The sequence below is a fragment of the Oncorhynchus mykiss genome, chromosome 14, assembly GCF_013265735.2.
Source record: "Oncorhynchus mykiss isolate Arlee chromosome 14, USDA_OmykA_1.1, whole genome shotgun sequence".
Taxonomy (NCBI): Eukaryota; Metazoa; Chordata; class Actinopteri; order Salmoniformes; family Salmonidae; genus Oncorhynchus; species Oncorhynchus mykiss.
Window position 1 is genome coordinate 27,573,214 of NC_048578.1, and position 24,443 is coordinate 27,597,656.

Here is a 24,443-nt window from a genome sequence, read left to right on the forward strand (position 1 = left end):
GCAATTAATTGCAATTCATCTGATCACTCTTCATAACATTCTGGAGTATATGCAAATTGCCATCATACAAACTGATGCAGCAGACTTTGTGAAAATAAATATGTGTGTCATTCTCAACTTTTGGCCACAACTGTAGACTGGTGAGAATAAGTACTAATGCAGAGTGAGTTTCTAGCGGTCAGAGAGTGAGTTTCTAGAGGTCAGAGAGTGAGATTCTAGAGGTCAGAGAGTGAGATTCTAGAGGTCAGAGAGTGAGATTCTAGAGGTCAGAGAGTGAGTTTCTAGAGCACTGAGAGTGGGTTCTAGAGCACTGAGAGTGGGTTCTAGAGCACTGAGAGTGGGTTCTAGAGCACTGAGAGTGGGTTCTAGAGTGGAGACAGTGAGTTGGCATCTATGATCTGCTGCAGGATGCTGTCTACGTCTGGCGTGTCCAGGCTGATGCCCTGCAGGTCCAGGTGGGGCAGGATGGCTGACAGCAGAGCCACCACGTTCCCTCGGATTTTGTGGAGATTCTCCAGCACAATGCTGGGGAATACAGAGAGTAGAAAGTTAAAGAGAATACAAAGCTAGAGAGCCGATGGATTGTGTGTGTATTTCTGTCTTTCTGTGTGTGTTTCTGTCTCTATGTGGGTAAACACACCGGGAGCTCTGGTCCCTGGTTACTGGGCTGTCAGTCTGTCTCAGCCTGCTCTGGGGGTCAGCCTTCTCCCTCCTCAGTCTGCCCAGCTCAGGCTGTTCTCTCTGGGGCTGGATGCCATCCACAACCAGCCCTGGAACCCCAGGGCCACTGGGGGACGCGGAGCTCTCACACTGTAGAGAAACGAGAGGGAATGGGATAGAGTTCTCTATAAAAGTTTAAATTCAGAAAAATGTACAGCTAGAATACAAGTTTAAACCAATAAGAAGGCTTGGAAATAACAATTTTTATAATGTTCTTCATGTATCCTAATGGGGAGAGTACGTCTTTTGATTTCCCTAATCTTGTAAAACAATCAGACCTTTAGGAAATTCACAGTTAAACCTACTTACCTCCATTTGGTCCAGTTTGGTTACCATGGCCACCGGTGTCTCCACCCCCACCCCAGCAGCTGCCTTATCCCCAGAGGGAGCCTCTGTCATCACCACGTTGTCTGGCGTCGCTGGGAGTGCAGTGGACCCCAGTATCCTCCTCAGCCTCTGAGCCTCCTTCTCCAGTCCAGCCAGTCTCTGGACCAGGGCTCCCCTGTCTGACCCAGCCCCCTCAAGGGTCAGAGCCCGTGGCCAGGGGCCCTCCGGACGACTTAGGGGGGACACCACCACCGTCTGGGCTGAGGGGAGGGAGGGAGGCCAGGCAAGGCTGGAGCTGGGCTGGGAAGGGCCTACTCTGGTGGCCCCCAGTAGTGCCTTCTCCCCCTTGGTCTTCTCTGTCTGCCCAGTCAGTGTCTGTGGTTCATTGACGTCTTTCCCAGGCTTTTGCACCTCTTGGACCTCGTCAGCGAATGGGTGTGGCTCCGCCCATGGTTGCGGTCTCTTGTCCATGTCCCTGGGCGGCCATATTGACTTACGCTTGTTTCTGCTGAGAGAAAGAGAGACTGAGTGTGTGTTTGTATCTATCTATATTTGTTGTGTATGTGTGTGTGTGTGTGTGTATGTATTTGTACAGGTAACTGCCAAAATAAAGGAGACACTTCAATAAATTAGTGATACAATTTATATTGAAAGCAAGTGCTTCCACAAATGTATGTTTCCTGTGTTAATTAAGCAATTAACATCCCATCATGCTTAGGGTCATGTATAAAAATGCCCAGTTGCCCATTATGTTGACTACCACGGCTAGAAGAGATCTCAGTGACTTTGAAAGAGGAGTCTCAACGGAGCATAGGCCGTTTAAAGGAAGTGTGTGTGTTTTTCAGTCACCAGATCTCAACCCAAATGAACACATATGGAAGATTCTGGAGTAGCTGTTACGGTGCGTGAATGAGGACCCAAAAGCGAATGAACTTAAACAGAGCTTCTTTAATAACCAAACATAGGTAGGCTCAGATGGACCGGCAGATTCCGACAGGACAGGACAAGGTTACAGCAAACATGACGATAGTCTGGTTCAGGCATGAAACACAACAAACAAGAATCCGACAAAGACAGGAGCAGAAACAGAGAGAGATATAGGGACCTAATCAGAGGGAAAAAGGGAACAGGTGGGAAAAGGGGTGAATGAGGTAGTCAGAGAAGACAAGGAACAGCTGGGGGAAAGAGGGACAGAAACGGTAACCTAGTACGACCAGCAGAGGGAGACAGGGTGAAGAGAAACAGGAACAGGACACAACATGACAATACATGACAGTACCCCCCCACTCACCGAGCGCCTCCTGGCGCACTCGAGGAGGAAACCTGGCGGCAACGGAGGAAATCCTCGATCAGCGCACGGTCCAGCACGTCCCGAGAGGGAACCCAACTCCTCTCCTCAGGACCGTACCCCTCCCAATCTACGAGGTACTGGTGACCACGGCCCCGAGGACGCATGTCCAAAATCCTACGGACCCTGTAGATGGGTGCGCCCTCGACAAGGATGGGGGGGGGGGGGGGGGGGGGGAAGACGAGCGGGGGCGCGAAGAACGGGCTTGATACAGGAGACATGGAAGACCGGGTGGACGCGACGAAGGTATCGCGGAAGAAGAAGTCGAACTGCGACAGGATTAATGACCCGAGAAATACGGAACGGACCAATGAACCGCGGGGTCAACTTGCGAGAAGCCGTCTTAAGGGGAAGGTTCTGAGTGGAGAGCCAAACTCTCTGACCGCGACAATATCTAGGACTCTTAGTTCTACGCTTATTAGCAGCCCTCACAGTCTGCGTCCTATAACGGCAAAGTGCAGACCTGACCCTCTTCCAGGTGCGCTCGCAACGTTGGACAAAAGCCTGAGCGGAGGGGACGCTGGACTCGGCGAACTGAGATGAGAACAGCGGAGGCTGGTACCCGAGGCTACTCTGAAAAGGAGATAGCCCGGTCGCAGACGAAGGAAGCGAGTTGTGGGCGTATTCTGCCCAGGGGAGCTGTTCTGACCAAGACGCAAGGTTGCGAAAAGAAAGACTGCGTAAGATGCGACCAATAGTCTGATTGGCCCGTTCTGCTTGACCGTTAGACTGGGGGTGAAAGCCGGGAGAGAGACTGACGGAAGCCCCAATCAAACGGCAAAACTCCCTCCAAAACTGAGACGTGAATTGCGGACCTCTGTCCGAAACGACGTCTGACGGAAGGCCATGAATTCTGAAAACATTCTCGATGATGATTTGTGCCGTCTCTTTAGCAGAAGGAAGCTTAGCAAGGGGAATGAAATGAGCCGCCTTAGAGAACCTATCGACAACCGTAAGAATAACAGTCTTCCCCGCTGACGAAGGCAGTCCGGTGACAAAATCTAAGGCGATGTGAGACCACGGTCGAGAGGGAATGGGAAGCGGCCTGAGACGGCCGGCAGGAGGGGAGTTACCGGACTTAGTCTGCGCGCAGACCGAACAAGCAGCCACGAAACGACGCGTGTCATGCTCCCGGGTGGGCCACCAAAAACGCTGGCGAATGGAAGCAAGCGTACCCCGAACGCCAGGGTGGCCGGCTAACTTGGCAGAGTGAGCCCACTGAAGAACGGCCAGACGAGTAGGAACGGGAACGAAAAGAAGGTTCCTAGGACAAGCGCGCGGCGACGGAGTGTGAGTGAGCGCTTGCTTTACCTGCCTCTCAATTCCCCAGACAGTCAACCCGACAACACGCCCCTCAGGGAGAATCCCCTCGGGGTCAGTGGAGGCTACTGAAGAACTGAAGAGACGAGATAAAGCATCAGGCTTGGTGTTCTTAGAGCCCGGACGATAAGAAATCACGAACTCGAAACGAGCGAAAAACAGCGCCCAACGCGCCTGACGCGCATTAAGTCGTTTGGCAGAACGGATGTACTCAAGGTTCCTATGGTCAGTCCAAACGACAAAAGGAACGGTCGCCCCCTCCAACCACTGTCGCCATTCGCCTAGGGCTAACCGGATGGCGAGCAGTTCGCGGTTTCCCACATCATAGTTACGTTCTGACGGCGACAGGCGATGAGAAAAATACGCGCATGGGTGGACCTTGTCGTCAGAGAGGGAGCGCTGAGAAAGAATGGCTCCCACGCCCACCTCTGACGCGTCAACCTCGACAACGAACTGTCTAGAGACGTCAGGTGTAACAAGGATAGGAGCGGATGTAAAACGATTCTTTAGGAGATCAAAAGCTCCCTGGGTGGAAACGGACCACTTAAAGCACGTCTTGACAGAAGTAAGGGCTGTGAGAGGAGCTGCCACCTGACCGAAATTACGGATGAAACGACGATAGAAGTTCGCGAAGCCGAGAAAGCGCTGCAGCTCGACGCGTGACTTAGGGACGGGCCAATCAATGACAGCTTGGACCTTAGCGGGATCCATCTTAATGCCTTCAGCGGAAATAACAGAACCGAGAAATGTGACGGAGGAGGCATGAAAAGTGCACTTCTCAGCCTTCACAAAAAGACAATTCTCTAAAAGGCGCTGGAGGACACGTCGAACGTGCTGAACATGAATCTGGAGTGACGGTGAAAAAATCAGGATATCGTCAAGGTAAACGAAAACAAAGATGTTCAGCATGTCTCTCAGGACATCATTGACTAATGCCTGAAAGACAGCTGGAGCGTTAGCGAGGCCGAAAGGAAGAACCCGGTATTCAAAGTGCCCTAACGGAGTGTTAAACGCCGTCTTCCACTCGTCCCCCTCCCTGATGCGCACGAGATGGTAAGCGTTACGAAGGTCCAACTTAGTGAAAAACCTGGCTCCCTGCAGGATCTCGAAGGCTGAAGACATAAGAGGGAGCGGATAACGATTCTTCACTGTTATGTCATTCAGCCCTCGATAATCTATGCAGGGGCGCAGAGACCCGTCCTTCTTCTTGACAAAAAAAACCCCCGCTCCGGCGGGAGAGGAGGAGGGGACTATGGTACCGGCGTCAAGAGCTACAGACAAATAATCTTCGAGAGCCTTACGTTCGGGAGCCGACAGAGAGTATAGTCTACCCCGGGGGGGAGTGGTTCCCGGAAGGAGATCAATACTACAATCATACGACCGGTGTGGAGGAAGAGAGGTGGCCCTGGACCGACTGAACACCGTGCGCAGATCGTGATATTCCTCCGGCACCCCTGTCAAATCACCAGGCTCCTCCTGTGAAGAAGAGACAGAGGAAACAGGAGGGATAGCAGACATTAAACATTTCACATGACAAGAGACGTTCCAGGAGAGGATAGAATTACTAGACCAATTAATGGAAGGATTATGACAAACTAGCCAGGGATGGCCCAAAACAACAGGTGTAAAAGGTGAACGAAAAATTAAAAAAGAAATGGTTTCGCTATGATTACCAGAAACAGTGAGGGTTAAAGGTAGCGTCTCACGCTGAATCCTGGGGAGAGGACTACCATCCAGGGCGAACAAGGCCGTGGGCTCCCTTAACTGTCTGAGAGGAATGTTATGTTCCCGAGCCCAGGTCTCGTCCATAAAACAGCCCTCCGCCCCAGAGTCTATTAAGGCACTGCAGGAAGCTGACGAACCGGTCCAGCGTAGATGGACCGACAAGGTAGTGCAGGATCTTGAAGGAGAGACAGGAGTAGTAGCGCTCACCAGTAGCCCTCCGCTTACTGATGAGCTCTGGCTTTTACTGGACATGAAGTGACAAAATGACCAGCAGAACCGCAATAGAGACAGAGGCGGTTGGTGATTCTCCGTTCCCTCTCCTTAGTCGAGATGCGGATACCTCCCAGCTGCATAGGCTCAGCACCCGAGCCGGCAGAGGAAGATGGTAGTGATGCGGAGAGGGGGGCAACGGAGAACGCGAGCTCCTTTCCACGAGCTCGGTGACGAAGATCAACCCGTCGCTCAATGCGAATAGCGAGTTCAATCAAGGAATCCACGCTGGAAGGAACCTCCCGGGAGAGAATCTCATCCTTTACCTCTGCGCGGAGACCCTCCAGAAAACGAGCGAGCAAAGCCGGCTCGTTCCAGCCACTGGAGGCAGCAAGAGTGCGAAACTCAATAGAGTAGTCTGTTATGGATCGATTACCTTGACATAGGGAAGACAGGACCCTGGAAGCCTCCTCCCCAAAAACAGATCGATCAAAAACCCGTATCATCTCCTCCTTAAAGTCCTGATACTGGTTAGTACACTCAGCCCTTGCCTCCCAGATTGCCGTGCCCCACTCACGAGCCCGTCCAATAAGGAGAGATATGACGTAGGCGACACGAGCAGTGCTCCTGGAGTAAGTGTTGGGCTGGAGAGAAAACACAATATCACACTGGGTGAGGAACGAGCGGCATTCAGTGGGCTCCCCAGAGTAACACGGCGGGTTATTGATTCTGGGCTCCGGAGATTCGAAAGCCCTGGAAGTGGCCGGTGGATCGAGGCGGAGATGGTGAACCTGTTCTGTGAGGTTGGAGACTTGGGTGGCCAGGGTCTCAACGGCATGTCGAGCAGCAGACAATTCCTGCTCGTGTCTGCCTAGCATCGCTCCCTGGATCTCGACGGCTGAGTAGAGAGGATCCGAAGTCGCTGGGTCCATTCTTGGTCGGATTCTTCTGTTACGGTGCGTGAATGAGGACCCAAAAGCGAATGAACTTAAACAGAGCTTCTTTAATAACCAAACATAGGTAGGCTCAGATGGACCGGCAGATTCCGACAGGACAGGACAAGGTTACAGCAAACATGACGATAGTCTGGTTCAGGCATGAAACACAACAAACAAGAATCCGACAAAGACAGGAGCAGAAACAGAGAGAGATATAGGGACCTAATCAGAGGGAAAAAGGGAACAGGTGGGAAAAGGGGTGAATGAGGTAGTCAGAGAAGACAAGGAACAGCTGGGGGAAAGAGGGACAGAAACGGTAACCTAGTACGACCAGCAGAGGGAGACAGGGTGAAGAGAAACAGGAACAGGACACAACATGACAATACATGACAGTAGCGACTGAGATGTTTTTCACCACCATCAACCAAACACCAAATAATGGAACTTCTTGTGGAAGAATGACATCACATCCCTCCAATAGAGTTCCAGATACTAGTAGAATCTATGCCACGGTGCATTGAAGGTGTTCTGGCTTGTGGTGGTCCAACACCCTATTAAGACACTTTATTTTGGTATTTCCATTATTTTGGCAGTTACCTGTATGTGCGTTTGCATGCGCGTGTGGGTGCGCATGTGTCTGACCCAGACATGGACTGTGCCATGTTGTCCTCCTCATCCTCCAAAGTGGCCACCAGTGTATCCACTGTCTTATTCAGCTCACTGTCCTCAGTCTCCTCTGTGAGCAGAGAAAGGGGGGCATCAGGGGGTAGGGGGCGGAGGAGGACCGGCTCAGATAGAGGGAGGGGTGTATCAGGGGGTAGGGGGCGGAGGAGGACCGGTTCAGACAGGCCTTGGGGGAGGACATGGTGCTTCCGCGGACGGCCTCGTTTTCTGACCAGGCCTTGGTCCCTTTTTAGACACAGAGTGGAAACAGAAGTGAATGGAACAACCAATCTACAGGGCTGAGTACAGTATAGATAAGCATAGTAGAGTAGGCCTAAAGTCTGTTATAAATATAAGGAAAAAATTCAACTGAAGGAGGAAGTCAGGTCTGCTCTGACACTGTGGTTTTGACCACACCGGATCTCTCACACTTATGCTGAGAATAACAATGTAAAACTCAGACGGCAAACCACAAACTGACATGCACACAGAGTGCAAATACATGACATTGAATGCACACATGCGTAGCCACTAGCCACACACACAAGCACACCCATACATCAAACAAAGTGTCAGTGCAGACGTTAACTGGCTGTGCATCTGGAGTTGAAGGATGGAGTGAAGAGGAGGGTGGAAAGAGAGAGGAGGGTGGAAAGAGAGAGGAGGGTGGAAAGAGAGAGGAGGGTGGAAAGAGAGAGGAGGGTGGAAAGAGAGAGGAGGGTGGAAAGAGAGAGGGTGGAAAAGAGAGTAGGGTGGAAGAGAGAGTAAGGTGGAAAAGAGAGTAGGGTGGGGCTGGGCGATAATGGCCAAAATAAGGCCAAAGTATGACGGTATTTTATGTTTTGATTAATAAAAGTTCTACATTTGCTTTATGAGTAGTGCATGACCCTAGGGTAGCAACACATATATTCTAAATTATTTCAATGGGTCTTTCTCCTTTCTGATTGGTTTATACTGTTCAATTCAACGTCAACCTAATTGTTATTATTTCCTGCATTTCCATCAATTTCAGCATTTCCTGCACTCATTTGGGATAATTTCCACACTGCCACGATATGGGCAAAAATACTAGGCCTTATTTTTAACCAAATGTTGCAATTGCAATTTAGATCAAAACACTTGGGTGAACTTTTGGAATCATGGAAATAGAATGATTTTTATAATTCTATAGTTCGAATATAAATAATAGTGGGCACTTTGAATCCAGTGTAGTTTGACATGACTACGAATGAAAATGGCATGGACGAGTTATTGTGACATGGTAGGAACCAAGGTGATGTTCAGTGTTTCCTAGGGGACCCTATAATCTTTGGCTACCTTAAATATTTTTTCATATAGCCAACATATTCATGCTTCGCCTATTCCTCTTTGATTTAGAAGATACTTTTGCACAAACATGCTGATTTAAGCCTCCACCAGTACTGGTATCAGGCTGTATTAGCTAGCTACGTTTGCTCTGACTCAGAACTTTTATTCGCTAGTTAGCTAGCCAGCTAACTAGAAGATTAGCATTAGTGGCGAACACAATTCAGCTTAACTTGTTAAGAAAATACAAACTACCTGTTTGCAGATGTAAGAAACACAAACGAATATTGTATTATAGAACGCTTGTGGATTTCTATTAAGATCAAAGTGGAAACAACATCGTTGTCATCAACATTGTTGCATGTGCTGTATTGACCATGCAGACTGAACGAAAATGTCTCGTGGTCAAGCAACAACAAATACGCTCCTTGAGTGACAGGGGGAGGCACTAGGTCTGTGTGGAAAGCGGCATGAAGAGAGGGAGTGAGAGGGATGACACACCGCGTATCACATTTAACAAACCAAACATTAAAATGAGAGTAGAGGAAAGAGTAGAGGTGAGAGTAAGGTATGGTAGAGGAGAGAGTAGGGGCGGGTGGACATGAGAGTAGGGTGAAGGAGAGAGTAGGAGCGGGTGGACATGAGAGTAGGGTGAAGGAAAGAGTAGGGGTGGGTGGACATGAGAGTAGGGTGAAGGAGAGAGTAGGGGCGGGTGGACATGAGAGTAGGGTGAAGGAAAGAGTAGGGGCAGGTGGACTTGAGTAGGGTGAAGGAGAGAGTAGGGGCGGGTGGACATGAGAGTAGGGTGAAGGAGAGAGTAGGGTGAAGGAGAGAGTAGGTTAGACATGAGAGTAGGGTGAAGGAGAGTAGGGGCGGGTGGACATGAGAGTAGGGTGAAGGAGAGAGTAGGGTGAAGGAGAGAGTAGGTTAGACATGAGAGTAGGGTGAAGGAGGGAGTAGGGGCGGGTGGACATGAGTAGGGTGAAGGAGAGAGTAGGGACGGGTGGACTTGAGTAGGGTGAAGGAGAGAGTAGGTTAGACATGAGAGTAGGGTGAAGGAGAGAGTAGGGGCGGGTGGACATGAGAGTAGGATGAAGGAGAGTGTAGGGTAGGGTGGACATGAGAGTATGGTAGGGTGGACATGAGAGTAGGGTGAAGGAGAGAGTAGGTTAGGGTGGACATGAGAGTAGGGTGAAGGAGAGAGTAGGTTAGGGTGGACATGAGAGTAGGGTGAAGGAGAGAGTAGGTTAGGGTGGACATGAGAGTAGGGTGAAGGAGAGAGTAGGTTAGGATGGACATGAGAGTAGGGTGAAGGAAAGAGTAGGGTGAAGGAGAGAGTAGGGGCGGGTGGTGGAATATTTACTTCTTGTAGGTCTTCTTCAGGTAGCTTGGCGTTAACTCTGCTTCACTCTGCTCGGCTTCCTCTGGCAAAGAGCAGCTCCTGAAATACACACCACAGGTCAGGTAACGAAGTACAGTTGATGAGAACAAAGACCACCTCACATGCAAACACACTCATGAAAACTTGAACGCATGCACACTCATTGACTCCATTTCTCTGTCTCTCTGTCTCTCACCCCATCTCCCTCCCTCTCACCCCTGTCTGTCTGTGTCAATTCAATTAAATGTTTTTTTTTGGCATGGGAAACATACAGTGTAGAGGTCAACCGATTAATCGGAATGGCCGATTAATTAGGGCCGATTTCAAGTTTTCACAACAATCGGAAATCTATTTTTGGGCGCCGATTTGCTGATCTTTTTTTTTTTATGGTTGATTTTTTTTTAAATATATCTTTATTTAACTAGGCAAGTCAGTTAAGAACACATTCTTATTTTCAATGACGGCCTAGGAACGGTGGGTTAACTGCCTTGTTCTGGGGCAGAACGACAGATTTTCACCTTGTCAGCTCGGGGGACCCAATCTTGCAACTTTACAGTTAACTAGACAAACGCAATAACGACCTGCCTCTCTCTCGTTGCACTCCACAAGGAGACTGCCTGTTATGCGAATGCAGTAAGCCAAGGTAAGTTGCTAAGTAGCATTAAATGTATCTTATAAAAAACCAAATCAATCATAATCACTAGTTAACTACACATGGTTGATGATATTACTAGATATTATCTATCGTGTCCTGCGTTGCATATAATCTGACTGAGCATACAAGTATCTGACTGAGCAGGGGTAGGCAGAAGCAGGCGCGTAAACATTCATTCAAACAGCACTTTCGTGTGTTTTGCCAGCAGCTCTTCGTTGTGCATCAAGCATTGCGCTGTTTATGACTTCAAGCCTATCAACTCCCGAGAGGAGGCTGGTGTAACCGAAGTGAAATGGCTAGCTAGTTAGCGCACGCTAACTAGAGGGACGGAAGCTATACTGTTACACTGGCAATACTAAAGTGCATATAAGCACATCCAATAGTCAAAGGTTCATGAAATACAAATGGTAAAGAGGGAAATAGTCCTATGATTCCTATAATAAATACAACCTAAAACTTCTTACCTGGGAATATTGAAGACTCATGTTAAAAGGAACCACCAGCTTTCATATGTTCTCATGTTCTGAGCAAGGAACTGAAAAGTTAGCTTTCTTACATGGCACATATTGCACTTTTACTTTCTTCTCCAACACCTTGTTTTTGCATTATTTAAACCAAATTGAACATGTTTCATTATTTATTTGAGGCTAAATTGATTTTATTGATGTATTATATTAATAAGTGTTCATTCAATATTGTTGTAATTGTCATTATTACAAAATAAATTATTATTATAATTTTAATTTTTTTTTAAAAAATAGGCCGATTAATCGATATCGGCCTTTTTGGTCCTCCAATAATCAGTATTGAAAGCGTTGAAAAATCATAATCGGTCGACCTCTAATACAGTGCATTTGGAAAGTATTCAGACCCCTTGATTTTTTCCACATTGTTACATTACAGCCTTATTCTAATGGGTAAAATAAATAAAAATCCTCATCAATCTACCCAAAATACCCAAAATGACAAAGAGAAAAAGGTTTTCAAAAATGTTTGCTAATTTATTAACAATAATAATAAAAAATGATATATCACACTTAATAAGTATTCAGACCCTTTACTCAGGACTGTGTTGAAGCACCTTTGGCAGCGATTACAGTATTGAGTCTCCTTGGGTATGATACTACAAGCTTGCACACCTGTATTTGGGGAGTTTCTGCCACTCTGCTCTGCAGATCCTCTCAAGCTCTGTCAGGTTGGATTGGGAGCGTTGCTGCACAGCTATTTTCAGGTCACTCCAGAGATGTTCAATCGGGTTCAAGTCCGGGCTCTGGCTGGGCCACTCAAGGACATTCAGATACTTGATTCCTGTGTTGTCTTGGCTGTGTGCTTAGGGTCATTGTCCTGTTGGAAGGTGAACCTTCACCCCAGTCTGTGGTCGTGAGCACTCTGTAGCAGGTTTTCATCAAGGATTGCTCTGTACCTTGCTCTGTTCATCTTTGCCTCGATCCTGACTAGTCTCCCAGTCCCTGCTGCTGAAAAACATCCCCACAGCATGATACTGCCACCACCATACTTCACTGTAGGGATGGTGCCAGGTTTCCTTCAGACGTGACGCTCGGCATTCAGGCCGAAGAGTTCAATCTTGGTTTCATCAGACCAGAGAATCTTGTTTCTCATGGTCAGAGTCTTTTTGGAAAAAAAACAAGCGGGCTGTGTGCCTTTGACTGAGGAGTGGCGTCTGTCTGGCAAAGGGTCTGAATACTTATGGAAATAAGGAATTCAATAAAAAAAAAGTTCAAACATTTCTAAAAACCTGTTTAAAAAAAGAAAATAATAATAATAATAATATGTATTTGTCAAATGCGCAGAATACAACAAGTCATTATGAGGTATTGTCTGTAGATTGCAGAGGGATTACATTTATTAAATCCATTTTAGAATAAGGCTGTAATGTAACAAAATGTGGAAAAAGTCAAGGGGTCTGAATACTTTCCGAATACACTATGTTCAAGAGGGTGGGGCTCAAGCTCCATCCCTGTCTCACCCCCTGGCTCTGTGGAAAGAAATGTGTTATTTTTTGCAAATTTTAATATGTCCCCCCCCCCAACACCGTTTTCCATCAATTTGTATAGCAGAGCCCCATGGCAAATTTAGTCAAAAGCTTTTTTGAAATCAACAGAAGACTTTGCCTTTGTTTTTTTTGTCAATTAGGGTATAGAGGGTGTAAACATGGTCTGTCCTATGGTAATTTGTTTCAAAAACTATTTGACATTTGCTCAGTACATTGTTTTCACTGAGGAAATGTTCAAGTCTGCTGTTAATGATAATGCAGAGTATTTTCCCAAGGTTGCTGTTGAAGCATATCCCACGGTATTCATTGGGGTCAAATTTGTCTCCACTTTTGTGGATTGGGGTGATCAGTCCTTGGTTCCAAATACTGGGGACGGTGCTAGAGATGAGGATGATGTTAAAGAGTTTAAGTATAGCCAATTTGAATTTGTGGTCTGTTTATTTTATCATTTCATTTAGGATACCATCAACCATCAGCCTTTTTGGGTTGGAGGGTTTGTATTTTGTCCTGTAGTTCATTCAATGTAATTGGAGAATGCAGTGGGTTCTGTCTGTCCGTCCGTCCGTCTGTCGTACCTGAGCATGGTGTTGGGGTTCTGGCTGCAGTTCCAGTGTTCAGGGGTAGAGCTGTAGTGGCCTTCTGGGACACGCCTCCACTTCAGACAGTCCTCACACTGCAGCCACACTGGACTCCTACACACATGTACAAACACGGCACACAAGTTAAAACACACACTTTTAATTTCCTCTTTCTTAACCACAAGCCACCCATGTTAGCCCTGTACTTGCACTGTGATGTCCAACACATGTTGACCTAAAAACTCACTCCTCCCCCTCCTCCTCCTCCTCATCTGAATCTTCCTCTTCATTCCTCTTTTCTGCTGCCAGGAACTCTCGTTCTCTCGCCTTTTTCTCCATCATCTCATTCCAGTAGTCGTTGAGCTTCAGCCCCAGGGACGACAGGGTCAGCCTGTTTCAAACCACACAAATACAGTGAGGAGGTTCCCATCCAGAACTTAAAATAGCATGTCAATCTGACAATCAGCTCTTCTGATTCATGATAATACTGACTAATTTATGTGTATGAGTATGTGCATTTTACCTGTACTCTTTGGTGTATTCAAAGTCTTGCTTGTTGTGAGCCGGCTTCAGGAAGTTGCACTCAATGACACCAATAACCCCGACCCCTGCCCTCTGACCTGATGACTGAAGGATAGAGGGAGGGAAAAAAGACGAGCGAAATATAGGTCAAGGAAAAGTAGAGGGAGAGGTGGGGAGAAAGTGCGGTAAATATAGACGGAGTGAGATGTAGAAAGAGGGAGAAAGGGAAGATAGGAGCACACTATTGTCCATAACTATTAAATCAAACCCTCATGCAATCTCTCATATATCTTGTTTGTTATTGACAGATAAACTCAACATTACAGTCTTTAATTCATCTGTACCTTGATCTGGTAGCCAACCTTCTCATAGGACTTGATGAGGCGGTTCTTGTGGTACATCATGATGCCATAGTGGTCTTTGTTTTTGCGGTTGAACCCAAAGGTGACCTTAACCCGGTCTTTCTGATAGAAACGGTTAAGGTTAAGTTTAATGGGCGTACGCCAAGACTGAAGCCTGTACAAGTGACTACAGTACTTTGCATCGTTAATATTTAAGCTAATTAAGTTAGGTTAAATTAAGTTATATTACTTACAGGAGACTGATAAACACAATAATTGTTTTTGGATAGAAATGAATGGACAAACATATTCTAGTTCTACAGAAGGATACATTGAATTGGGGTTTATAAACGTCATTCTCGATCTGTGACAGGCTCTTGGCAACCAGCTTGGTCTGAACCTTCTTCTGTCGCAGGATGATCTGAGTCCGAGGCTTCAGGTACAAGATGCTGAGGTAGGCCTGTGAGAGTGATAGAGGCACTGCATCTCAGTGCTAGAGGCGTCACTACAGACCCTGGTTTGATTCCAGGCTGTATCACAACCGGCCATGATTGGGAGTCCCATAGGGCGACGCACAATTGGCCCAGAGTCGTATGGGTTAGGGTTTGGCCGGATTAGGCCGTCATTGTAAATAAGAATTTGTTCTTAACTGACTTGCCAAGTTAAATAAAAGGCCAAAAAAAAGTATAGACATTTTTGAGGAGGGGACTTCCTGTTCAGAATCCTATTCAAATCATCAAACCTTTATCACTCTGTATGGCTATGCTGCATTCAAGGTCACAATCCTCTGGTGAATAGAGTTCAGCAAAGTGACTGAAAAGTTGACAGTGACCATCCTAACTGATCTCTCATCACTTATTCTCATTGTAACACATCACTTCATCTTTTATTTTCTTTCTAACACTCACCCTCAGGGAGTAGTCCATCTCTGGGATGGTGTGGTCAGTCCTCTGCGGTCCAGGAAAGCTCTTCTTCCTGCCTCTAGTCTTGGTCTCCTCTGAGTGGATCTCTGGAATCCGGATGTCAAACTCATCGATCTCGAAATCCAGCTCTGGCTTACCATCTTTGTTCCTGTACGTGATATTGTAGAACTCATTACTCCTGTCAGCTTCCTTCTTCATATAATTATTTTACCTTTATTTAACTAGGCAAGTCAGTTAAGAACAAATTCTTATTTTCAATTACGGCCTAGGGATTACTGCCTGTTCAGGACAGATTTGTACCTTGTCAGCTCGGGGATTTGAACTTGCAACCTTCCGGTTACTAGTCCAACGCTCTAACCACTAGGCTACCCTGCCGCCCCAGTTATCAAATACTTATCTGTAATTAATCTGTAATCCCTTCTGCTTTCTGAGATGATACCCAATACGGTTTCATTACTAACAAGTGTGTGTAAGATTTGCTTCCATCCCTCTCTTCGACCCAACCTGGGCTTGAAGCAGGGACTCTCTGAATACATTGACAGCAGTCACCCTCGAAGAATCATCGACAGCAGTCACCCTCAAAGAATCATTACTCATCGCACCATAAAAGAGGCAAGGGAAACAACTACTTCAAGGTCTCTCAGCAAGTGACGTCACAGATGGAAAAGCTACTAGGGCGCACCGTTAACTGCTAGCCATTTCACACTGGTTACATATGGGTGTGCATCTTGACCTGCGTATGTTCCAGATGAGGATCTTGGTGCCCTTCTTGGACAGGATGGAGTCAAAGTGCTGCAGCAGCTCCTGCTGGGTGTGGATCAGAGAGTGGGTCAGGATGGCATTCAGACTGGCCTCAGAGTCCTCAGTCACTACCAGCATCTGTAAAACATAGTTAAGGAGAGCAACCAGGATACACACACACACAGGCAAGCACACAGATGCAGACAAACACTTTTTATTTCACTCTTTATAATACACACACATGCATATACTCTCTCTTCCTCTCAACTTCAATTGCTTTATTGGCATGACAAACATTTTGGAAACATTTCCAAAGCATCAATGGTACTGCATTGGGTCCTCTCTTTGTGTAAGGATATTGGTCTGTTGGTTGAAGGGCACTATGGGGACGATGACAGCCTGTGCCTTTATAGCCTGTAAGTAGCTCTGGGACAGCATGCCGACGGTCAGACAGCCTCCGTTCTTAGTGAAGATCAGAGCGTCACGACCCAGACGCATGGAGCCAGACTTAAAGCCGTTTCCATAGACACCGATGGCCTGGTGGCTTCCCTTACCAGAACCTTTCTCTGTGAAACCAAAACTGAACAGACAAAGAGAAGAGGTGGGGTGAGATTGCATCGTTAGTTGGAGAGGTGTGTCTGTATTGGTGGGTAGAGAGAAAGTGTGTGTGTGTAGGACGTGTTTATGTGAGAGAGAGGCAGAGTGAGCGTGAGAAAAGAATGGTGTGAATGAAAGAAAAGGGACTGTTATGTAAAAGTAACTCATGTTGTTTATGTATGGTTAATTACAGTATAACAGTTCACATAGCAGTGTGTGTGTGTGTGTGTGTGTGTGTATAGAGGCTGCAACATGGACGATCAAACAGCAGTGTGTGTGTGTGTGTGTATAGATAACCGTACGCATGTGTGTTTCTCACCTGAGCATCTTGTGCAGTTTGTTGGGGGTCATGCCGCTGCCATTGTCAGTGAAGGACAGACAGAGCTGCTGTTGCTCCTCCACCACATCTATCCAGATCTGCCTGGCTGTCACTCCCGGGTCTGATGCATTATCTACACAGCACAAAATCAGTCAATCAATCATTAAATGCATCTATAAAGCCATTTCTACATGAAAAACTGTTGTAGAACAAGTTGTAAACTTCACACAGTGCTTCACAGGGGTGTACTGTAATTAGTAAAATCAGCTGACCAAGTTATCCTGAAGCAGGTGTGTACTGTAATTATTAAAATCAGCTGACCAAGTTATCCTGAGGCAGGTGTGTACTGTAATTATTAAAATCAGCTGACCAAGTTATCCTGAGGCAGGTGTGTACTGTAATTATTAAAATCAGTTGACCAAGTTATCCTGAAGCAGGTGTGTACTGTAATTATTAAAATCAGCTGACCAAGTTATCCTGAAGCAGGGGTGTACTGTAATTATTAAAATCAGTTGACCAAGTTATCCTGAAGCAGGTGTGTACTGTAATTATTAAAATCAGCTGACCAAGTTATCCTGAAGCAGGGGTGTACTGTAATTATTAAAATCAGTTGACCAAGTTATCCTGAAGCAGGGGTGTACTGTAATTATTTCCCAGTTTGGGAAACCCTGCTATAGCTTAACCAGAAGGTGTGAAGTAGGTGAACTGCTATCTATTATATTCTTAAAAGGCCTTGTGCAGTCCAAATTATATTTTCCTGTGATTTATATCATATTGTGCAACAGCTGATGAAACAAACACTGTAAAAGTGTTAACAAATGTGATCAGTGTTATTTCCTGATAGTTACTGGTTGAAAATAAAATCTACACAGGAACTTCTTGTCAGCAAGGGCAGGAGTTTTGGCTTTCCATGGTGACATATAGGAATAAGCTGGAATCATATTACACAGGCTCCGCCACCTGCGGCAAGGGCTACAGTCCATTACAGATTACAAAGGAAGACTCAAACGTGATCTGCCTGACGCTGCCTCTATACAAGACGAACTCAATGCATTTTATTGGGTGATCTCGTTCTCTGAGGCCGACGTGAGAAAGGTTTTTAAATCAGGTCAACACCCACAAGGCCCGACAATATTCCAGGGCGCGTTGTCAGAGCATGCACAGAACAGCTGGCAGGCATATTCACGGTCATTTTCAACCACTCCTTGTCCCAGTCTGTAATCCCCACATGTTTTAAGATGACCACCATCATTGTGCTTAGTTCCTTCCTGTATTTGCGGTTACCCAAGACTGCGTGGCCACGCACAACTCCAACACCTCATCAAGTTTGCTGACGGCATGAGTCAGCCTACAGGGAGGACAGTGACCTGGCAGTGTGGTGCCAGAACAATAACCTCTCCCTCAACATCAGTAAGACCAAGGAGCTGATTGTGGACTACAGGAAACGGGCATGTCAAAAGCTTCAAAGTCCTCGGTGTCCAAATCATTAAAGACTTAAAATTATGCAACCACACGTGCAGTCGTGAAGAAGGTGCGACAGCGCCTCTTCCCCCTCAGGAGGTTGAAAAATGTCTTTGATCGCATGGCGCTACAGAGGGTGGTGTGGACAGCCCAGTACATCACTGGGGCCGAGCTCCCTGCCATCCAAGACATCTATATCAAGCGGTGTGGTTGGAAAATCATTAAAGACACCAACCATCCGAGCCACACACTATTCTCTCTGCTTCTGCATGGCAAGAGGTACCGGTGCATCAAGTCTGGCACCAACAGACTCTTCAACAGCTTCTATCCCCAAGCAATAAGATTGATAAATAGCTACACAGACCGAGTTAACCTTGAATCTTTATTGATCTTTTGTTTTTGACGCAGTCACAGAGCCCTACACAACCACACACACTCAATTTTGACATACATTTATACTGACTAGAGGTCGACCGATTAATTAGGGCCAATTTCAATCTGTATTTTTGGGCGCCGATTTAATATATATATTTTTTTACACCTTTATTTACCTAGGCAAGTCTGTTATGAACACATTCTTATTTTCAATGACGGCCTAGGAACGGTGGGTTAAATGCCTCGTTCAGGAGCAGAAAGACAGATTTGACATTGTCAGCTCGGGGGATCCAATCTTGCAACCTTACAGTTAACTAGTCCAACGCAATAACGACCTGCCTCTCTCTCGTTGCACCCCACAAGGAGACTGCCTGTTACGCAAATGCAGTAAGCCAAGGTAAGTTGCTAGCTAGCATTAAACTTATCTTTTAAAAAACATTCAATCATAATCACTAGTTAACTACACATGGTTGATGATATTACTAGATATTATCTAGCGTGTCCTGTGTTGCATATCTAGCGTGTCCTGTGTTGCATATATGACTGAGCATACAAGTATCTGACTGAGCGGTGGTAGGCAAAAGCAGGCGCGTAAACATTCATTCAAACAGCACTTTCGTGCGTTTTGCCAGCAGCTCTTCGTTGTGTGTCAAGCATTGCGCTGTTTATGACTTCAAACCTATCAACTCTTGAGATGAGGCTGGTGTGACCGAAGTGAAATGGCTGGCTAGTTAGCGCGCGCTAATAGCGTTTCAAACTTCACTCGCTCTGAGCCTTGGGGTGGTTGTTTCCCTTGCTCTGCATGGGTAACGCTTCGATGTGGTGGCTGTTGTTGTTGTGTTGCTGGTTCGAGCCCAGGGAGTAGCGAGGAGAGGGACGGAAGCTATACTGTTACACTGGCAATAGTAAAGTGCCTATAAGAACATCCAATAGTCAAAGGTTCATGAAATACAAATGGTAAAGAGGGAAATAGTCCTATAATTCCTATAATAAATACAACCTAAAACTTCTTACCTGGGAATATTGAAGACTCATGTTAAAAGGAACCAGCAGCTTTCATACGTTCTCATGTTCTGAGCAAGGAACTGAAACGTTAGCTGTCTTACATGGCACATATTGCACTTTTACGTTCTTCTCCAACACTTTGTTTTGGCATTATTTAAACCAAATTGAACATGTTTCATTATCTACTTGAGGCTAAATTGATTTTATTGATGTATTATATTAAGTTAAAATAAGTGTTAATTCAGTATTGTTGTAATTGTCATTATTACAAATACTTAAAAAAAAAAAAGATATATATAAAAAAAATCTGCCAATTAATCGGGATCGGCTTTATTGGTCCTCCAATAATCGGGATCGGCGTTGAAAAATCATAATCGGTCGACCTCTAATACTGACTCTCCACAAAACGCAGACACATACAAGCTGCTGCTACTCTGTTTACAGTTGAAGACAGAGGTTTACATACACTTAGGTTGGAGTCATTAAAACTAGTTTTTCAACCACTCACAAATGTTTTGTTAACAAACTATAGTTTTGGCAAGTCATTTAGGACATCTACTTTGTGCAAGTAATTTTCCAACAATTGTTTACAGACAGATTATTTCACTTATAATTCATTGTATCACAATACCAGTGGGTCAGAAGTTTACATACACTAAGTTGACTGTGCCTTTAAACAGCTTGGAAAATTCCAGAAAATTATGTCATGGCTTTAGAAGCTTCTGATAGGCTAATTGACATCATTTGAGTCAATTGGAGGTGTACCTGTGGATGGATTTCAAGGCCTACCTTCAAACTCAGAGCCCCTTTGCTTGACATCATGGGAAAATCAAAAGAAATCAAACAAGACCTCAGAAAAACAAGTCTGATTCATCCTTGGGAGCAATTCCAAACGCCTGAAGGTACCACGTTCATCTGTGCAAACAATAGTACACAAGTATAAACACCATGGGACCACGCAGTTGTCATACTGCTCAGGAAGGAGATGTGTTCTGTCTCCTAGCAATGAACATACTTTGGTGCGAAAAGTGCAAATCAATCCCAGAACAACAGCAAAGGACCTTGTGAAGATGCTGGAGGAAACAGGTACAAAAGTATATATTACCACAGTAAAACAAGTTCTATATCGACATAACCTGTAAGGCCGCTCAGCAAGGAAGAAGACACTGCTCCAAAACCGCCATAAAAAGCCAGACTACGGTTTGCAACTGCACATGAGGACAGAGATCATACTTTTTGGAGAAATGTCCTCTGGTCTGATTAAACAAAAATATAACTGTTTGGCCATAATGACCATTGTTATGTTTGGAGGAAAAAGGGGGAGGCTTGCAAGCCAAATAACACCATCCCAACTGTGAAGCACAGGGGTGGCAGCATCATGTTGTGGGGGTGCTTTGCTGCAGGAGGGACTGGTGCACTTCACAAAATAGATGGCATCATGAGGATGGAAAATTATGTGGATATATTGAAGCAACATCAAGACATCAGTCAGAAAGTTAAAGCTTTGGTTGCAAATGGGTCTTCCAACTGGACAATGACCCAAAGCATACTCCAAAGATGTGGCAAAATGGCTTAAGGACAACAAAGTCAAGGTATTGGAGTGGCAATAACAAAGCCCTGACCTTGTGGGCAGAACTGAAAAAATGTGAGCGAGCAACGAGGCCCACAAACCTGACTCAGTTACACCAGCTCTGTCAGGAGGAATGGGCCAAAATGCACCCAACTTATTGTGGGAAGCTTGTGGAAGGCTACCCGAAATGTTTGACCCAAGCTAAACAATTTAAACAATGCTACCAAATACTAATTGAGTGTATGTAAACTTCTGACCCACTGGGAATGTGATGAAAGAAATAAAAGCTGAAATAAATCATTATTCTATTATTCTGACATTTCACATTCTCAAAATAAATGGTGATCCTAACTGAGCTAAGACAGGGAATTTTTACTAGGATTCAATGTCAAGAATTGTGAAAAACTGAGTTTAAATGTATTTGTTTAAATGTATTTGGCTATGGTTGAACTTCTGACTTCAACTGTATCTTATATCCTGTTGCCTAGTCACGTTTACATTTGTCATTTAGCAGACGCTCTTGTCCAGAGCGACTTACAGGAGCGATTAGGGTTAAGTGTATTGCCCAAGGGCACAGACAGATTTTTCATATAGTTGGCTCGGGGATTCAAACCAGCAACCTTTCTGTTACTGGCCCAATGCTCTTAACCACTAGGATACTTGTCGCATAGTCACCTTACCCCTAGACATATCTACCTCCATCACTGCAGTATCCATGCACATTGTAAATATGGTATTGGAACTGGCCCTGTATATACTTACTTGTGATCTTCATATTTCTTATATTTATTTTCCTATTATTACATTGTTATTGAATTGCTGGGTTTTGAGTTTGTAAGAAATGCATTTCACTGTATGTGACAAAACTTGAAACATCTCCAGGCGGTAAATTGGTTAATAGACAAATAACCAAGAGCATTCCAAACCTCTCTGCCAATAACTAGTTTTCAGTGTTCCCTCTCCACTCAGACCACTCCGACAGTCCTAACAAAAATCTTTTTTGAGAAATAGTTAACTATTTTTGCCTATTTTAATGGAAATCTATTACAGTAAGGCACTTAATTGTTACCCAGAAATTATTTCATATTGATATAAAAACAGCTGCATTGGGCCTTTAATCAAAGTCACAACACAATGGGCTTGTTTGAGTTGAGAAGTGAAGTTGGGGAGCCGAAAGTCGGACACGGATGTGGTTTTGCAACAGGAAGGCTCGGTGCACCATGTCAGTGTTGCCATGGTTTCTAAAAGATTATATGTAATGTCAAAATAAATACGTCACCAATCCCCATATCACACACTCAAAAACTTTAAATATAGGTGTACATTGTACTAACAATTGGTGAAAGAGAGACTCAAATATCATGTTCAACTATACATGAATCGCATCAAAGTTAGTTCCTGTTTAGTTACTTCTTTGGTCACGTTTGTGTGGGTCAAACAAAAACATCCTAATGATTAGTTGACAATTGCCTTCCACAATTCAGGTGATGGCTGCAGGATGAAGTTGAAGAGCAACTGTGGAAATTTGCAGGCGACTGCAGACAAACCTTCATGACCATTGATGATGTGGTTTTTGTAAAGTATAAGCAATCATCATGTAGGCAGACCATTTTTATCCCCATAACGCAACACACTTTGGAAGGTGGTGACCAACGACTTGACAAAAGTGATCTGCTCCAAAACAAGCCCAGTATGTATCTTCAGTGCTTGACTAAAGTAGGTGCCGGAACTGTTTATATTCAGGTGCAGGAGCTCCACAATACTTTGGAGCTAATATCCTAAGAGGAACAGGAGCTCAAGCAGTAGCAAATGTGAGGTGCTGGTACTCAGCTACGTGAGCTCCTGCCCAAGTCAAGCACAGCGTATTTTAACCAAATGCAAGTCTCCAGTATACACCTCACTTGGGGTTATTCCAAGCATGCAAATCGTAGGCTTTTACAAACCAACAGACAATGCACACGGCACCAACCAACGTGCCAATTCCAACCAATGATCATGCACAGAGTGGAGGTTTCTCAGCGCTGACTGGTTGAAACACATCTACAGATAAAAAAGGAACAGGAATAGAAAACATTCTACGCGCATTACAAGTGGTGTTACGGTGTTGATACTGCGTCGAGAAAAATATGTTCTGCATGCCTGGCAAGCGACGTCATGTCATAAAAGTTACTGTAGGCAGAACTTTTTCCTCCAAGTTATGGCACTTCATTTATTATACTTACATTTTATAACTAAAGTTAAGTATATGCGACACATATTGCGATGGGAAAAGAACAGGTGGATGATAGGCTGTCGATGAAGAGCGCGCACCACAGACATGGCGTCTATAGTATTTTTTACGCGGAAGCCATGTCACCAGTAAGTTTTTACGCACACACATTTGCAACGTTCCTACCTCCAGCAGAAGGGGAAATGAAAACACAAAGTATCCAAATTAAAGTTGTCTGTTACCTATTAGTTCTGCAACTGCGCTGAAAGGCCACGTATGACTTGTTGAATTACTATTCAGGAAGGACGGACTCATCTGCAAAAAAACAACAACTTCGATATTTAGTAATTTTCTTTATAATAAAAACAAAACGTCAACAACCAATATAGACTATAATAACGAATACAAATGCAATAGCTCATAACCCGTTTTTGTACAATAAATAACTGATTTAAAAAATACATACGGAACTGAGACGAATCCCATGCTCGCTAAGCCTCGCCATGTTTTTACAGTGAAAGCCAGTTGCAGGCAAACGACACATACGTCAAAGACAGTAGAGTTTAAACTCTGTGCCTACGTAGTGAGTAGCGACAGGCCACACGCGCAGGTCTGTCTTGCCGCGTTCACATTCTAACCGGAACTAGGAAACTCTGAAATGTACGACTTGCTATCCTAGTCATACCAGGGTCCTGTTCAACCAGATAGCACGTCGGAAATGTTAGAGTTTCATAGTTCCGACTAGTACATACACGCGGCATCTGTTCAGCCCACCGGGGGAGGTCTTCACTAGCTTCTACCACATAGTCATAAACCACGCCCATTTCGACAATTTGTTTAAAAAATGTTTTAAATAACCCTAACAGTAACCACACTGCTAATCCCCCGGGGAGTTGCAAGGTGGTGCACCTGCTTTCCCCCCCCCCCCCCCCCCCCCCCCCGGTGTTTTAGACGTATGGTTTCAAAGTTCAGAAAAGCCTTCGCAGAATAGAATAACAACTTCTATCGACAATGAGAGTGCCAAAGTAGTAAGTGTTGGTGTGGTCTAAAACTAATAGTGTAGTAACGGAAACCCCACAATACGCCCCTAGTGCGCACAGAAGTAGTTTTTTAAATCTGCCTTTTTAAAATAAAGGTGAGTTTGGTTTGGACAAACAAAACCAGGGCTGTGTGTTCTAGTCTAGTGGACATTGAAC

General features: G+C 45.2%; 2 protein-coding genes across 3 annotated transcripts in view; one reads left to right on the forward strand and one right to left on the reverse strand.

Moving 5' to 3' along the window:
* LOC110489034 (MORC family CW-type zinc finger protein 3) lies at positions 1–23,957 on the reverse strand. Of its 2 annotated transcripts, none has more exons than XM_036943240.1 (16): positions 23,714–23,957; positions 23,490–23,562; positions 16,628–16,760; positions 16,071–16,291; positions 15,704–15,851; positions 14,956–15,118; positions 14,379–14,507; positions 14,051–14,170; positions 13,708–13,811; positions 13,432–13,575; positions 13,182–13,298; positions 9,920–9,997; positions 7,186–7,497; positions 1,030–1,552; positions 641–810; positions 1–525 (listed from the first exon to the last, which is right to left on the reverse strand). In XM_036943240.1, the coding sequence occupies exons 1-16, from the start codon at positions 23,789–23,791 to the stop codon at positions 366–368; spliced, it is 2,673 nt and encodes an 890-aa protein (XP_036799135.1). In that variant the 5' UTR covers positions 23,792–23,957; the 3' UTR covers positions 1–365. The 2 variants fall into 2 exon arrangements, with proteins under 2 accessions (XP_036799135.1, XP_036799133.1); XM_036943238.1 differs by having other exon boundaries at positions 1,030–1,555.
* The window catches only part of syce3 (synaptonemal complex central element protein 3), a 12,382-nt gene continuing 10,993 nt past the window's right edge, over positions 23,055–24,443 (forward strand). Inside the window, exon 1 of the mRNA XM_021561585.2 lies at positions 23,055–23,396. Coding sequence (XP_021417260.1) covers positions 23,301–23,396 — 96 coding nt within the window. The 5' untranslated portion in view covers positions 23,055–23,300. The remainder of the gene's footprint in view (positions 23,397–24,443) is intronic.